At 58.0% G+C, this 17,242-nt stretch overlaps 1 protein-coding gene across 1 annotated transcript in view; it reads right to left on the bottom strand.

Moving 5' to 3' along the window:
* The window catches only part of WNT3A (Wnt family member 3A), a 44,518-nt gene extending 37,702 nt beyond the window's left edge, over window positions 1-6,816 (bottom strand). Inside the window, exon 1 of the mRNA XM_055333754.1 lies at window positions 6,573-6,816. Within this exon, the coding sequence (XP_055189729.1) occupies window positions 6,573-6,643 (71 nt within the window). The 5' untranslated portion in view covers window positions 6,644-6,816. The remainder of the gene's footprint in view (window positions 1-6,572) is intronic.
* Window positions 6,817-17,242: the final 10,426 nt, after the last annotated feature.

Genomic DNA, 17,242 nt, shown 5'->3' with positions numbered 1-17,242 from the left:
ACACCCCAAGGGGGAGGGAAGAGTGATGCTGCATGGGGCCACCCACTCCCTAACCTGTGAGAGGGTGCCTGGAGGGACCACGTGAACCAGGCCTCATGGACACTCAGAAGCCCATGCCGTGTGGTGGCCACGGGCCTTGGGCTGGGGTTGACTCCTGGTTGTCCCCTCAGCCTCACAGGTGACAGGTGTGCACACAGGGACAAGTGGGCCGCTTCCTCCCGCAGTGCTGGGGCCGTGGTGCCCATCTGTCTGGGTCAGGGTGAGGCTGTGACCCTGCTGGCTCCAGGGATGGGCCTGCGGGTCTGGGGGGGCACAGGCCGCCGCACTCCTGCTGCACCCACTTCCGTTACCTTGCACCTGGCGCTGTGATTCACCCCTTGAGGAATTCACTGTATTTCCGCAGGCAGGGTGCCATCCCAGAGGGCGCCCACACCCTGCTGCCCGGCTGGATGTCATGCCTGCGACCTGAAGGCCCCTCAAAGCTAGGGCGTCCCTCATGAATGCACCCTGACCCAGCACCCTGTCTCACTCTGAGCCTGTACCCGGACCCAGCTCCAAGACCCCTGCTGGCTGACCACACGGCAGAAGGGCCAACGTCCAGGAGCAGGTGATGGTGGTCTCCCCGGGTCTGGGAGACAGCCCCCAACTTCTAGAAGACGTGCTGTGGAGGTAAAGTGCAAGCACAACACGACACCTCTGCACGGCACCTCTGTGACCCCTGGGAAGGTGGGTGACACGAGCCATGGGGAGGGGAGCGTGCTGTGTGGACAGTGGCCCTGGACTCCGGTCCCGGCCTGTGGCTGAGGCCAGTGAACCCTGCCCATCGCCTGCCAGCGCTAATGGTTTTCCCCTCCCAGGGAGTGCATGGTGTCAGTGGGCGGGCACCTGGCCAGGCCATCCTGCTCAGGGTGGAGCGGGCGCTGGCTGGGACACGCAGGGAGGAAGGCCCAGGCCCCAGCCTGGGCTGGCGGCCGTCATCCGCCAGGGCTTCGCCATGATGGCGCGATGGGGCAGGGGGCAGAACAAATCTCAGCATATGTGGGGCGCCCGTCCAAGGGCTGTGGGCATCATACTGCCTTCGTTGGGGCCCCTGTGTCGGGGGCAGGTGTCAGAGAGAGGGGTTCTTGGGGGGCTTGGCTGGGCCTGGGAGACTCCATGCTTTACCTCCTTGCTGGCCTCCACCTCCCCAGCCTCCAGCCACCCTGTACCGAGGCTCCTGGGGCTGGGGGAGCTGAGTGCTGGCTGAGTGGGTCCACATGTGCCTGGCCTTCACCTGCAGCCACCACTCCAGCCCTGCTAGCCGCCTCCTCTGGGCCATGCAGAAGCCTGGCTCTACTCCAGCTTGTCCTTTCACATCTAGACCACTGGTGAAGGCGAGGCCGAGGGGCAAGGCCACCTCCTGTCATCCGAGGGCACAGAGTGAGCATAGCGCTCAGCTGGGTGTCTGCAGAGGAGGGCTTGCTGGGCCCCTGGCTCTCCCCCTGGGGACCATGTGCCGGGTGTCACTGAGACACCCGGTTCCATCCACAGGCCGGATCCATGGCTATGTGGCTGGTCGGTGGTCCTGGGAGCTGAGGGCCGCCCAGCAGACGGGGGCTCTGTCCTCCCTGGTGGCCCACCTGCCCGGGCCTCCGGGGCTGCTTTTCTCTCTGCTTTCTCTCTCTCCATGGGGTGGGGTCCGGGGAGGGCCCGGGGCCCCCTGGCCCCTGCCCCTGCTGCCCCGGTCTGCGCTGGGCCATCCCTCCCTGCCCGCAGCACACCCCCCTGCACCCCTGCTGCCCCGCCGGCTGAGCCAGGATTACTGACACATACTTTGAGCAAGTCCTGGCAGGCGGGCAGAGGCTCCTATGCCCGCGGCCATGCATTTGCCCGCTTCCCTGGGCGGCAGCGGCACGTTTTGTCAGGGAAGGAATGTGGAAGCACCAAAGTGCGAGACACCTTCAGGGTGTCACCTGGGGAGGCCGGGAGGGAGACCGAGGCAGCGCTGCCCAGTATGTCCTGGGGACTGGGGCCCAGAGCTGGGAGCTCAGCTAGCGGGTACGGGAACGCCCGGCAGTCTCCTCTTGTCCCCCCGGGGGGTTTCTGTTTCTTGCGGGGAAAGATTCCATCACTCACTCGCTCATTCATTCATTCGCTGGGTCCAGGATGGGAATCTTCGTGGGCAGCTGCGGGCTGAAGGGTGGAGCAGGGGAAGGACAGAGCCCAGAGACTGTGTGGGGGTTCACAGCGGGTATGTGGGCACCGCCCTTCTGCTGGCTCTGGAAACAGGGGCTCAGGGCCCTGGGGCCTCTGCATTCTGTGCCTTCTGGGGCCTGCGCACCTGCTTCCCATGACGGGCAGCTCATCCCCTCTCGGCATCGTGTGGGCACTACTGTCATCTCTGGGAAGCTGGTCCAGGACCCACCCTGCCTCCTGAGGCTTCTCGATCCTTTGACCAGGCTTGGGGGGGAGGGGGCAGCTGCAGAGTGTACACCTGCCGGTGTGGGCAGTCACTCGTGGAGGGGTGCCAGTCCAGGGAGATGTCCCTCACTTGGGCTTCCTGGTCGATGAAGGTGCAGCTTGACCTAACAACTTGGGTTTGGGGGTTTTTAAAATTTTCCTATCCCTTATTACAGAGTACATAAAATCCTACATAAAAAATAGAGCGAAAGAAAGCACAACTGGCATGTTGTCCCCAAATGGCCTTTCAACTTCTGTCATTTCCTCACGGACAACCATCCGGATGGCTCTGGCCTGGAGGCCACTGAGTGGTCCTGGGTTACACCCGCAGGATGGTGGCAGCGCCCCCAGAGACCCCTGCAGCCAGCAGCGGGAGGCCTGCACACAGGACCCACCTCAGGAAATGTGGCTTTACAGCTCTAAGACATTTCCGCCCCCATTGTGTTGCTGCCCAGTCCTCCTGCCTGCCACAAAGGATGCTAGCAGGTTTATGCAAATACGACAGAAAATCATCTAATAAGAGCCCAGTGAGGTGTGGGAACACAGCCTGGGAGAGCCTGTCCTGAGCGGGGGGGGGGGGGGGGGGGGGGGGGGGGGGGGGGGGGCAGCCAGGTTGGGGGTGCTGGAGGCTGGGGAGACACATGTGTGGTGCCCTGCAGAGGCAGGAGGTGAAGTGTGCCCACCTGGTGGCTCTCTAGAACAGGTGCTCTGACCATGTATCTTTGACCCATGGCCCTGGATACGAGGATGCCACTGGTGGCCGTGTGGGGGGACGCTGCCCCCAGCACCCTGAGATCCTACAAAACCAGAGGGGTCAACCTGCTGTCTGGAGTCCTCTGGTCTTAGGGCCTTGCTACTGTCCTTAGCAGCCTTGGGGCAGTAGATGGAGACCGAGAGGCAGGCAGAAGGAGCAGGGAGACTGGAGCAGTGATGGGCAGGGCCACCCTGGGGAGGGGTGCAGGGGTGCAGATTCACCAGAGACGGGGCAGCTCAGGAGGGGCGTCTTGTCCGTGGGCCCTGCTGCCTGCGAAGTTCAGCCCTCAGGTCCCACTCACCTGACACAGGTAACCTCTCACCCCTCCTCTTTGCCCCCTTGAGGCTGGTGCCTCAGGGGCACCCCCAGAATGCCCCTGGCCAGCCACCTACTCTGAACTTGAGATGCACCTGCACCCCACAAACAGCGGGCACAAGGAGACCCAGGTGGGGGCCAGAGGGGCGGTATGGGGGGGAGGGCCAGGCAGAGAGAAGGCTCTGGAAGGTGGAGGCATTGGCTGCTGAGCAGGCCCTCCTGGGGCCAGAGCTCCTTCCAGTTGGGAGTCTGCCGCCAGCAAGTGCATGGGGGACGTTGGTGGGTGGAGCGAGAAGGCCCTCTGAGGGAGAACCTGGGGGGGGCCTCACTGGGGTACATTTTGGGCCAGCCTCTGTGCTGGAGAGCTTGCTGTGCTGGGGAGAACCAGGCGGTCGCTGGCCACTGGGGCTATAACTCCAGGGCAGAGAGGGTGTGGGGTCAGCAGCAAGGGCAGGCTGGGCCCAGGGGGTTACAAGATACCCTCTGCCCAGACTCGGGGACACAGGCTGAGGGAGCCCAGAGTGCACCATGGGGCACTGGCACCTACTGAGTAGCAGGGTTCTGTGGGTCCCCTCGACCCTGAAGCCATCCAGCATCTGCAGGGCCCTCCTGCAGTTCTAACTCTGAGCATCCTGGTGTCCCAGGGGAGGGGGAGCCTACAGTGTGCAGCTCTGTCAAGGCTCTGCTCCCTTCTCTGCAGTCCCCCTGGTCCTGCCCAGAGGAGCCCAGAGACACACTCTCAGCATCAGGTGTTGGGACTGTGTCTGCATGTCCCTGAGGCTGGGCTGGGACCTGCCCCTGCACCGCGGGTGAGGGATGTTTCCACGAGTGCTGGGGAGCGGGTGGCCCTTGGGATTCCTGCAGGGCAGCTGCCAGGAGCGCTGGCTCCTCCTCCCCCTCCACCCTCCCACCAGGAGCCACACCAACTTCAAAAGCCTAATTACTCCCGATTTGGGCTGTTTCCTCATCCTTCCCGCAGGTGAGAAAGCCCCCGTTACTTTCACTTTTATATGCAAGGTGTGCGGGGGGGGGGGGGGGGCATAGCTTCGTGGGGGAGAGAGGATGAAAACACAACCAATTAGGGAGGCTGGGCGTGAAGGTGAGAAGTTATAAAGATGAGACCCTCAGCGCCACGGGGAGGAGGGCAGGGAAAGGAGGAGCCTCCAGGGTAAACTCCGCCAGGTAGGATGTGAACACAGGAAGGCTTTCCCTTGCTGGATGCTGTTGAAGTGGAGCCTTTCCATGTGTGCCCTCCTCGCCATTCCGCCTGCAGTCGGTGCAGAGATGGCTCCCTCCTGTCCAGCTGGTCTGCGGCCAGACAGGAGGCCAAACCAGCCGCCCCCAGGGCACCCTGAGCTGGTGTGTGCCACAGGGTTCTCTCCTTAGGAAGCAGAATCACTGAGGGGGGTTTCCATGGCACCCCTTCTCTCTGGGGCCAAACAAGGATTGGGTGAATTGCTGAGTGCAAGGGCTCCTCCCCACCTGCCTGGAAAATGCGGGGCTGCACCGGGTCCACTGGAGCATGTGCCGGCCCATTCAGATGGAACACACCTAGCCTAGGTGCGAAGAGGAGCACACCTGTGTGTGTATGCGTGTGGGGGGTGTCAAGGCCAGCGAGCCTCAGGGCCAACAGGACACAGATCCCAAGGTGTGGGGAAGGTCGCCAGCAGGCTGGTGGCAGGGCTCTTCCCTTTGGGAGCAGCGGCAGGGGCGAAGGGAGCTTCCTCCTGGGCCCAGGAATGCGGCGGCGGCAGAGTCTAATTAGAAGCCTGCGCTGGAGCGCGGCCGGGGGCTCTCTCGGACTGTACCCCCCCCCGCAGCCGCAGGCACCGCCGCCCCAGCCCACGCTCCGAGCGACGCGGCGCTGCAGGTGCGGTGTGCGCCGTGAGGCCGCCGGGGTCCCCGAAGGGCCTCGCCCAAGTCCCTGGGCCGGCCTGTGCCGCCCCTCCCGCCGCGCCCCGCCCAGCTGCGTCGGGACCCGCGGCGCCCCTGCTCCCGAACCATCTCGGAGAGAAAAATTATTATCGGATTAGATGTACTTCAGCTGGCTCGGTTCCCCCCCTTCCCCTCGGTGTAATTATTATAATACCAGGCAAGCCGTCGGAGCCGGTTCCTGTGTGTGTGTGTGTGTGTGTGTGTGTGTGTGTGTCACATGTGTGCGCGCACTCCCCAGCAGGCATGTGTGGGGGAACCTTCTCTCCAGCTCCAGGCATCCCCTCAGCCACCACCGTCAGGTCTCTGGACTCTCCGAGCGCAACCCGGCCCCCCGCTGCTGCGTGACCTTCGCTGGCGGGCCTCTGCCTAATCAGATACCCGGGGGGAGGGTGGCCCTGACCCCCCCTCGCCCCACTCCCACCCCGTCTGTGTGCAGCAGACCCTGCGGACCTGCCCTTGGTTGGTCTGCACCTTCACCTCGGTTTTGCGAGGGTCTCCCTGCAGTGTGCGAGCTCTGGGCGGAGGGCGCGGCCCCCAGCCTCCTCGATTGCCTGGCCTCACTTCGGAGCCTCCTCGCCCTCCCTCCGGGTCCAAGGCTGCGAGCAGAGGCCCCTCGGGACACCCCCCCTGCGCGCACACACAGAGCCGGGAGGCGGCAGGGCTGGCGCTGGCCCCCGTGGCCGCCACTCCCGGCGGGTCCTGCTGTCTTTACGTAACCGCGCCGCCGCCGCCAGCGGCTCGGGCTCGTCTCACCCACTTTGTCTCGAGGTGTGCGCGTGTGTGCGTGCGACACGGTCCTTGCGGAGGTGCGCCCGCTCGCCCTCCTGGCTTCTGGCCTCAGGCTGCCTGGCTGTTCCTGCCGTCTCTGCGGACAGCGCTCCCGCCTCTGCCCAGGCGCTGCGCCCCTTCCGACGCCGGCGGGCCCCACCAAGCCCGGGACGCCAAAGTCCCCGGAAGCTCCGACACCCGCGTCCCAGCCCCGGCCCCAACAGGTCGAAAGTGGCCCCAAGGAAAACAAGCCGCCCGCGCCCGCGGAGCCGGAGGGGCAGGGCGCGGGCTCCGGGCCACCGCGGGACCCTGCCCGAGGGGACCTCCGAGACCCAGGCGGACGCAAAGGAGACTCACTCACCACCAGATCGGGTAGCTGCCCAGCGCCTGCTTCAGGCCGTAGAGGAATAAGAAGTATCCGAGCAGGGCCATCGCCGGGCGGGAGAACGCGGAGGTCCGGGAGTCCACCCCGAGAGCACCGGCGCCGGACCCGGCCAGGCCCTGGGAGCTGGCGGGCGGCGGCGCTGGGCCCTCCTGCGGCCGCGAGGTGCGCGGGGTGCGCGGGTGTGCGCCGGTGCGCGGACTCCGAGGGCGGCGCTGCGCCAGGTGGGCCGGCGGCCGGGCGGCGGGCCGGGGCCCGGGGCGGCGCGGGACGGCGGGGGCGGGGCAGCGCCGCGGGGGGCGCCCGCCGGGGCTGGGGCTGGGGCCGGGGCTGGGACCAGGGCCGGGGCGGGGCGGGCAGGGGGCGGGCGGGGCCCTGGAGCTGGGGCGGGGGCGGCGGCGGCGGCGGCGGCCCATCCCGCGGCTGCGGGGAGCGCGGGGTGCGCGTGGTGCGCCAGCTCCCAGGGCCGCGCTGTGCCAGATGGGCGGCCGCTTGGGCGGCCGGCGGAGGCCGGGGACGGGGTGGTCCGCAGGCGTCCCCTCCGAGCTCCAGGACCGCGCCGTGGCGGGGAACCCCGCGCCCCGCGCTCGCCACCGGGCGCACTGTCTGGCTCCCGCTCGCGCTCCCACTGCGGCTCTGCGGTGCGCGCCCTCCTGCTCTCAGAGTGGCGGGACTGCACTCCCTTTCTTCCGTCTCCTTGGCACGGGGACCCGTTCCTCCGAGGCCAGGTCGGCGCGAGCTGCTCTCGGCTGGTCCACCGGGAACCGAGCTGCCCGCGCCGCTCGCTGCGGACCGCGGCGGTGCTGAAGGCGGCCTGCCCTGGGGACGGTGGCTGGGTGGGCGGCCAGGGTGCAGCCCCTTATCTGAAGGCTGGGATGGGGATCTGGGCTGTCTGGAGCGCAGGTGTTGACGCCTCCAACTTGTCCCCCACACCCCACCAGGAGAGAGGACGCCCAGTGCGTGGCGCCTCCGGGGAGGGCAGTGCAGCCACGGGTCCCTGCTCTGAGACCTCCAATCCCGGGGTCTTCCCAGCTCTGCTAGTCTCCTCAGCCAGAGGGATTTCGGACAATTTAGGTAGGCCTTACGCTTTAGTGTGGGGGAAGGGCGAATCAGAGAGGGAACGTGACTTACCCAAAGTCTCAAAGAGTGGTAGCAGTACCCAACCCCCTCCCCGCCCCCGCCCGCAGTCCCGGGAGCCCTGCTTGCACATTCTGGGGTAGGTCGAGGGACCCCAGGGGGACTTTCATTGGGGAAGGGAAGACCCAAATCCTGAACTCTCCCAGCTTCCCCTGGGCACAGGTGAGAGAGTCTGAGCCCCCGTGCCGTGGTGGGAAGCGACCCGTCAGTCTCCACCAAGCACAGCAGGAATTCATGTCACCACGATGGGGTAAAGGAAGCAGAACTGCAGCTTGAAATCCCAACTCCAGACTCTTCTCTGGTGTCTCTTGTCCTGTGGACCCCCTGCCCCCCATGAGTCCCCTCAAGCCGGGCCTTATTGCCTTGTCCACCGTGGGAGCCCCATGGAGAGGCCATGGTTTGGGCATGTGGCTGCTTCTCCAGGCAGGGGTGGCTTAGCAAGCTTCCAGGTTTGGCGCTGAGAACCAGGGGCAGGTCACACCCACTGCATGCTGCCCCCACTCACTGTGGTTTCCCCATCTGCCGAGAGAGGCAGTCCCAGGGTCGGTCACCTGGGTGACGTGTCAGGAGTCCCTTCCCAGATACAGAGCTAGAGCCCTTCTCTTTCTTTCTTTCTTTCTTTCTTTCTTTCTTTCTTTCTTTCTTTCTTTCTTTCTTTCTTTCTTTCTTTCTTTCTTTCTTTCTTTCTTTCTTTCTCTTTCTTCTTTCTTTTTAATAAATTTATTTTTATTGGAGTTCAATTTGCCAACATACAGAATAACACCCAGTGCTCATCCCATCAAGTGCCCCCCTCAGTGCCCATCACCCAGTCACCCCCACCCCCCGCCCACCTCCCCTTCCACTACCCCTAGTTCATTTCCCAGAGTTAGAGTCCTTCTCTTTCAAGGAAACCTTCCTCCACACCGCCTTTGGGATCCAGTTAAGTCTATGCATGCCCGGACCCTCTACCTGCCCCCCCCTTTTCTCCGTCACTTCAAGCCCCCCACCTGCAGCAGGAAGGAGAGAAGATTCTGGAATGAAACAAGGTGGGCGGGAAGGGAGCTGGCTCACCCTCCTCTGGACTTTCCCTCTCTCTCAGCGAAAATCCCACCCAATTATCGCATTACCGGAGACCTGGGCTGTGTGAGTGGAGTGGGGGCTGCGCTGAGGCGGCAGGCTCCCACCCCCGCCCTGGCTCTGGGGCCAGGGAATTAGAGCCATTATGGGGAGCCCCCAGTGGCTGCTGGCTCTGCGCACACAACGGGGAAGCTATCCAAGCCCAGGGGGCTCTACTCAGAATGGAGCTGATGGGCAGTTGCCCCACCTGCCAGGTCCCTTGGGGCTCGGTGTGCTGCTGGCTTCTCCCTCCTTCGTCCCTGCCTTGCTGTGCAGGTGACCTGTGCAGGTGACAGGGAGGGGAGCATGGGCTGAGCAGCCCCCTGTGGTGCAGGGGGAGACAGTGGAGTTCCCTGAGGATGTGCATCTTGCATGTCTTTGGTGGTGGCCCTGGGCTGGGGGCTCCCAGAGCCCTTCCTTCCCCTGCTGTGGTCTCAGTCAGAGCCTCCGCCCCTGCCTTTGAGCACAGAGATAAGGGGATCAGGACCCTGGAGGGCAGGTTGGCCTGGTAGGGGCTCACATGGAGGGGGGGTGGAGGGGGTCCTGCTTTATTGTCTGGGTGTCCTCAAGGCTCTGGAGTCTGTTTCCTGAGACCCCAGAAGCATGGGGTTGGGATGGTGTTCCTTCCAGCTTCCTGACTTCCAGCTGGGAATTCTTCAGGAGGGTAAAGGGCAGCTGGGTAAGTGTTTGCTGGGTGCCCTGCTCCAGAGGTGCCTGCCTCGGCCTTGGCACCCTTCCTCCTGCAGTGCCCCCTGCTGTCTCACAGAGGACAGATTGGCCTGAGGACTCCTTGTGAATGGGTGACCTGGGTGGAAGAGTCCCAGAGGCCCCCAGGGGAAGAAGTCACGTCCCAGGAGCTCTGGAAGCCCAGATGGGGGGCACTTTACTTTGTGAGAGAGGCAGCCCCATCTGTGGCCGAGTGTCCGGGGTCAGTTCTTACTGTTTACTCACTTGCTTCCTGGCAGGGAGGGTCTGGGCAGCCAGGGGAAGGGTCACGGGCAGGGTGAGAGGAGGGCCTGGGATCCTGGGGATCACCCAGGGACAGCCACTCGTCAGGGCGGGTGCTCACACCCAGAGCTGGACTTGCTTTCCTGCCTCACCTCTCGAGGAACCCAGTCCCAGAGACCCTGCCCAACTCAGCAGCCACTTGCTCCAACACTGAACATAGGACTCAGGAGGTCTCTGAAAGAAATACAATGTGTAACCCGTTCTCCTGTGTCTGCCGTGCCTCATGTCACTGCTGCTGGCTTTTCATCGTGGAAGCAGCCAGGGCCCAGCAGAGACCGTAGGCATCTCTCCCATGGATAATGCCCCAGCTCTGGGTCTGCAGTGCCCTGGGGACTTGCTGGGGTGCCCTGGTGTGCCTTGGCACACCATCTGGGAACCATGGTTCTGATAAGCAGGACCAGCAGGGGCTGGGGGAGGGGAGGTCTACCGTCACACTGGCCCACGTTCCCTCTCATCTTGTGCTCTAAGAGCCTCCTCTCCAGCCCAGATTTGGGTCAAATTTTACTCGCTCTTGATTTCCAGAACATTCTCCTTGTAGTTGCAGGCTATCCCATCAGACAACTTCTCTGAGACCCTCTGAGCACAGTGATGATGCCATGTGCCCTGGGGTCCTAGCCCTGCCTGGCATCCTGGGAAGCCACGTTCAAGGAAGTTCAGAGAAGCTCACTGCCAACTTTCCTCACACCCCAGACAGACTCCAGGCAGGATGAGGGTGGTGGTGGTGGTGTCTCTGGATTACGTTAGTCTCAGAAGTAAGTCCCTCCAGATCTGAATGCCAGTGATGGGGCTCTGGGCCTCAAGGTGGGGCAGAGAGGGTGTGTGTGGAGCGTGTTCCCGCAGGGAGCACGTATGATCCATGTGGTTTCTCCCCATGCGCTGGAGTTCCCCAGGACTGGGAGCTTGCCGAAGTGTGGGGCGGTCCTTCTGGGAACCAACCTGTCCATCTCAAGTTATCCTCCACGATGGGCGCTCCCCCAGCCTGGGCCAAGACCAAACCCCGGATCGGCTTCTCCTTGCACAGGGGAACTGCATTTGGGGGTGTCTGGAACCTCCTCCAGCAACCACCATGCCTTCATGCTGGGGAATCAGCAGCCACCCAGCCCGCCCCTTTGGGTGTCCCATGGGGGGCTGCCCTCAGAGGCTTGGTGAGTTAATGTCGCCCGAAGCTGGACTCCTGTGTGCATTCTGGGCTGTGCCACCCTGGCTCCTGTGTCTCACTGCCCAGCCTCCTGCCCCTGGCTCTGGTTAGGACAGGGCCACCTTGCAGGTGCCTGGCAGACCCTGTGCCCCTTGCAGTTTGCATTGTAGTTGAGCCTGCTGTCCCTGGTCACTCGGATGGACGGAAGTGGCCTGGTCATGTGGGAATCCCAGTGTCATGGAAGAGGGGCAGCAGGCTGTAGCTCCCCAAGTAGCCGCACAGTGCATTGTCCCTGAAGGAGCGTTTGCTCTGGACATGCTGGCATCACCCAGTCACAGGGTCAGGAGACCCAGAGCAGTTGGAAAGTAGAGCCACTGGATCTCGGCATCAACTGCTTCCCAAAGCAGGGAGCCACAGGGAGAGTCTTAGGACAGTGAAGAAACAGAGAATGGGGTAAAAATCAGCAGAGTGGTCCTGCAGTCCTGCCAGCAGCTCAGTGTAGTCAGGTGTTCTGGAGGCCAGGAAGGTGGGGGGGGGGGGGCTTGAATGCTGGCACCAGGGCCTGGCTCACGCACTTGCAAGAGGAGAACGTGAGTCAGCTGGACTGACCAGACAGCTGCTTCTGGGCCGACAGCACCACCATGTGGAGATGCTGAGGGAGGTGTGGTGGCGGCGCTGCCAGAGTCACAAAGGGCCTGCAGGCCTGGGGCTCAGCTGTAGATGGAGCAGGCTCAGCACCCTTCTGCCCCCTGGTGGGACACTCTCCTCCTGGCAACAGTGGTGCCCACATTAGGTGTGGCTTGCGAACTGCTTGATGCTGAGATGGCTCTAGACGTGGTGTCACTACCCCCGGGGCAGGAGTCACAGCTCAGGCCACCCTGGGGTCAAGATTGAGGTGAGTGTTCAGAGCGTCCAATGAGGACACGGCCTGGGCGGTGGTGTCCTCCCTGTGCTGCCCATGACTTGCCTGCAATGTCTGACTCCCCCTACCCAAGACTCTCTTGTGTGCACCCCTAGTGCCACCTTGGGGCTCCCTGGGCTGAGGAAGCAGGATCACCTCCCCACACCTCAGCTTTGGGCTTAGTGGGTCAGGAGGGGTGGGCAGGTCAGGGCCCAGGGCTGGGACTGACAGTGTCTCCACGGGCCACTCCCTCAACCTTGCTCTTCTCCAGCTGAAATGGGATCTGGTGACATGTGTCCTGAAAAGCTCCACCCCCCCCCCCACACACACACCTGCTCTGCAGGTCCTCTTGCCCAGCTTCCCCATCAGCTCCTCCTCTGCCCAAGAAGACAGTGTTTCCAGCTGCCAGGCTGGTCCAGGAGAGTCAGGAAAGCATGTGTTCCTGCCTCCCACTCAGCAACCACCCCCTGTCTCTAATTTTCCACCTGTTCACAGCTCCCCACTCTCAGTCTAGAGGCTAGGTGCTACTTTAAGGGGTGTCATTTCTTCCCATTTCCAGTTCCATTATTTGTTGCTACTATGTAGAAATACCACTGATTTTAGTACATTGAACATGTGTCCTTCTTAAACTCACTTGTTAGTTCTACTGTTTTTTTTTTTTTCATAAGTTCTGGAGGATTTTCTACACAGACATGGTGTCATCTGTGAATAGAGACACTTCTATCTCACTTTCAATTTGGGATACCTTTTATTTCTTTTTCTTGCCTTATTACATTAGCTGGAAATGCCAGGATAGGGTCAATAACCAGACCCTCTTCTTGATTTAGGGGCAGATTCTGAACAGGCATGCACTGTTTCATTTAGATATGATGCCAGTGGAAGATTTTGTATAGATGCTCTTTATCAGGTTGAGGAAGTTCCCTTGTATTCCTCATGAGCTGAGTTTTTGTCCAAATGTCAGAATTTGCCCACTGATTTTCTTCATCTATTGAGACAATTGATGGTTTTTATTTTTTATTTTTTAGTCTGTTAACATACATAATGGTATTAACTGATGTTTAAATATCAAGCCAACCTTGCATTCCTGGGATAAATCCTGTTTGGTCATGATGTACTGTCCTCTTTATATACTGTTCAATTGGAAATGCTAAAACTTAGTTAAGAATTTTTGCATCTATGTTCATGAGGGATATTGGTCTGGTATCTTCTTTCCTTATAATATCTGTCTGATTGGGGCATCAGGATAATCCTGGTCCACACGGACTCCTTAGGAATATCACAACCTCTTTAATGTCCTAGGAGAGTTTGTGGAGAATTGTTAGTATTTTTCTTGTATGATTAGTAGAACATGTGCTGATCACCACCCAGGGATGACTTGAGGAGCACTCTGCAGGTCCTGGGAGTGCTGTCCATGTGGTCTTGTCCTCTCTGGTGCTCTGTTTTATGAGCTCCAGCCAATCTGGATTCATAGACCCCCAACTCTCTCCGTATCCAGGAGGACTGGGTCCTCCTCCCTGTGGCAGGGGGGACTTTCCCCCATTGGCCTGGCAATTCCTACCTTGCTTTTTACCCGTCTTTTAAGGATGACTGTCCTACAATGGCTGACACTCATTCCCTGTGGTTTCGTGTATTTTCTCCATTACTTTTCTGTTGTTCATTGTTGTTGTTTTATATAAGAAGGTAAATCCGTTCCCCATTACTCTGCCTGGGATGGAAGCAGAAGTTTTGATGTCAGTCACATTGATTTTAGTTCTGCTATTGGGTGCAAAGTGGTGGTTCACTGCAGTTTTGATTTGCACTTTTTCTCATAACATCTGTGTATCTTCTTACTTTGAAGTATCTGTTTGAGTGTTTTACTCATTGTTTTATTGAGATTTTTGCCTATTTTTTTTTATTTGTAGGAGTTCCTTATACATCCTGGATGCAAGTCCTATGAGTGTGGTTTCATGAAAATTCACCACATGTGTAGAACCACTACCCCGATCTTGTGAACCTCTTCCGTCACCTCAAAAGCGTCCCTATGTGGCTCCTTTCATCCACCACTGGTGTGTCCTCCATTCTCAGTAATGTCCTTTTGAGAATGTTATATCAAGGAATCATGTGTTAGGCGACGCTTTGAGGCTGTCTTTCACTTGGCAGAATGCCTTTGAGCTTCATTGAATCACTGTGTTTATCAATAGTTCATTCCTTCCTGTTGCCCCCACCACAGGGGGGCACTATGTTTGTTACTCATTTGCCCTTTCTCCTGTTGAAGGCCATGTGAGTCTTTACCAGTGTTTGGCAATTGTGAGTAGAGCTGCTTCTATTATCGTCAGGGTGCATCTATTGGGTGTGTGTTCCCCCCCTCTGATACCTTATGGTTTTGTGTTTTCTCTCTGGGTTAATTTACAGTGGGTTGGTAGTTAGGGATATGGGCTATAATGGGTTTTGTTGGTCGTGTTTAGTAGCGTCCTTACGCTGGGGTACTGTACGGGAGGCTCCAGGGGGGACCATTTCACTCGTGCAACATATAAAGTCCTGTTGGGTGGATGATGACGGGTGCTTGTAGGGATGGGATCGAGGATGCGGATGGTGGTTGCTGGGTGTTTTGAGGTGGGGGGGTTGTGTTGTGGAGGCAGTGCTATGTGGGATGAACACTATTCAGGGGACCCTTTGGTGCTAATTGTGGCGGGATGAACCCAGGTAATGAGACACCTATGTGACCTTCTGTGGGTGAAGACGGGGGGATATGTGTCCTGGGCTCTTTTGAGCTGTAGGCTGGTTATTCTCCGAAGCGTGTGTGGTTATACTATTCTCATTAGTGCGCGGGGACGTGACAACTGTCGGAGATGAATGGGTCTTTGGGACAACAATTGGGGTCAAGATCTCTTGGGGAGGTGAGACCTGGGGGACAGGGGGCGTTCGTGCCCATTGGCCTGCGCCGGATGGATCTGGGGGAGGGGAGGGAGGAGCTGAGCGCCAGCGGCGGGGAATACACCATACAGAGAGAGAGAGAGAGATTTCTATCATATATATGGAAAGAGAGATGTGTTTGTTTGTATTGTTGGTTTGTTTGCTTTGTTTGTTCTGTTTAGTTTGTTTGAAGGGGGGTTGTTTGGGGGGGGTGTGGGAGGGGGCTTGGTGACCTCTCTGTCGTGAATTTCATCCACCCGGGCGATGAACTGATTGTGCAACAAAACGCTGGGATAAGGATACACATCGGCAAACTCACACACCAACGAAAATCACGCACAGGCACTACATACAGGGTGGGCAGGGGACCTGTGGGAGTGGAGGGCAGGGATGGGGAGGGCGCTAAAGGGAGGTGTGGGCCCTCAGGATGGGGGGGAGCCAGGGCGACGGGTGGACAACAGGGCATAACGAGGGGCGGTGTGGACCCCTTTGGTTGAGTGATCAATGAGTAGGGGGTCTGGCCGGACGCCGCTTTCGAACTTATGGCCACGCAGCATAATACCCTCCAGTTCCATCCACGTCAAAGCAAATGGTGGGTAATATATAAATCTTTAAAACTAACTAAATAAATAAAAATAACCATAGATCCACAAACAGTAGTACATAGAGTTTCCATAGGCTCTTCATTTACTTTCCCTCCAGGGCTACATTTTATGTCATTACAGTACAGTTGTCAAAAGTGGGGAACTGGCATTGGTATAATGTCTGTTAGCATTTCTCATTTCATCTGCACTTTGTCACCACCATCACAATCAAGGTAGGGACCTCTTGCACCACCACACTGCTCCCCTTCAGGTTACCCATTTACAGACCCACTCACCACTCCCTCAAATCCCTACCCTGGCACCACAAATCTGCTTGTCATCTCTATAATTCTGTCATTTCACAAAGGCTGTACACATGGAATCACACAGCATGTGACCAGATTGGCTTCTTCATTAGCACAATGTCCTTGAGATCCATTTAGGTTGTTGTGTGGATCAATAGTTATTTTTTTATATTGGTAAATATGACATTGAGTGGATATCCTAGAGTTTGATGAGCCATTCACCTACTCAGGGATTTTGGTTGTTTGCATTGTTTTAGCCATTACAAATAAAGTAGACCATTTACATTTAATGTAATTGTTGATATGTCATGGCTTATGTCTGCCATTTTCTTTGTTTTCTGTTTGTTCCCTCTTTGTCTGTTGTCTCTCTCCTACATTCCTGTGGTTTACTTGAACATTTTCTAAAATTCCATTTTAACTACTGTGCTTGTGAATGTATGACTTTGTAAAGCTTTTTTACTGGTTGGTCTAGGTGTGTATATAACATCACAGGCTACTGGAGTAGACATCTTGCCAGTTTGAGTACTGTAGTAGAAAGCTTACATTCCTTTACGAGACATTGTATTGGTTCCAGAGCATCCTTCTGCCATCCCTCATTTAAAATATAATCATCCTAGGGGATCCCTGGGTGGCTCAGTGGTTTAGCATCTGCCTTTGGCCCAGGGCATGATCCTGGAGTCCTGGGATCGAGTCCACATCAGGCTCCCTACTTGGAGCCTGCTTCTTTCTCTGCCTGCGCCTCTCTCTCTCTTTGTCTCTCATGAATAAATAAATAAAATCTTAAAAAATATATAATCATCCTAAACATTTTCTCCTCAAACTTTGAGAACCACACCACACAATCTTCTAATTTTTGCTCAAACCATCAAACACAATTTAGAAAACTCTAGTGGGGGAGGAAATCCTATTGTATTTATCTACGTTTTTATTCCTTCTTTCATAATATTCCTTGATTCCATCCACTACTTCCTTTCTGCTCCATGAACTTCTCTTCATCATCTTCTCAGACTGGGTCTACTGGGGACACATTCTTTTCATTTTCCTTCTTCTGCAATGTCTTCACTTTCTCTTCATTACAGAAGGATTTTTTTTTTGACTGGCTATAGAAGTCTAGGTTGACAATTCTTTTCTCTCAGTGCTTGAAACATATACCACTTCCTTGGCCTCTGTGGTTTCTGATGAGAAAAACACCACAATTCAAGTGGTTTTCTAGGTTGGTAAGGTGTCTCTTTCCTCTTGATGCTTTCAAGATTCTTTCTTTGTCTTAGCTTTCCCAGGTTTGACTTTGATGAGTCCTGGTGGGCATTGTAACCATGGATCTGGTCAGGGTTTGCTCAGCTTCTCCAGTCTGTAGGTTTATGTTTTTCACCAACTCTCTCAGCCCAGCCCTCTTTCTCCTGTCTTTCCAGGATCCCGGTGACACAGGAGACGTTCTGTTGTCCTCGGGTCCTTTGGGGCTCTGTTCTTTTCTTTCTGCTTTCTTTCCACTATTCAGATTGGGTGGTTTCAATTGTTTGTCTTCACATTCCCTGATTCTTTTCTCTGTCCTCTTTGTTCAGCTGACAAGCCTGTGCTTTGAGATATTTATT

Source organism: Nyctereutes procyonoides, unplaced genomic scaffold (assembly GCF_905146905.1).
Source record: "Nyctereutes procyonoides isolate TBG_1078 unplaced genomic scaffold, NYPRO_anot_genome, whole genome shotgun sequence".
Taxonomy (NCBI): Eukaryota; Metazoa; Chordata; class Mammalia; order Carnivora; family Canidae; genus Nyctereutes; species Nyctereutes procyonoides.
The sequence above is the reverse complement of the archived record's forward strand: the minus strand, read 5'-3'. Positions and strand labels throughout refer to the sequence as shown.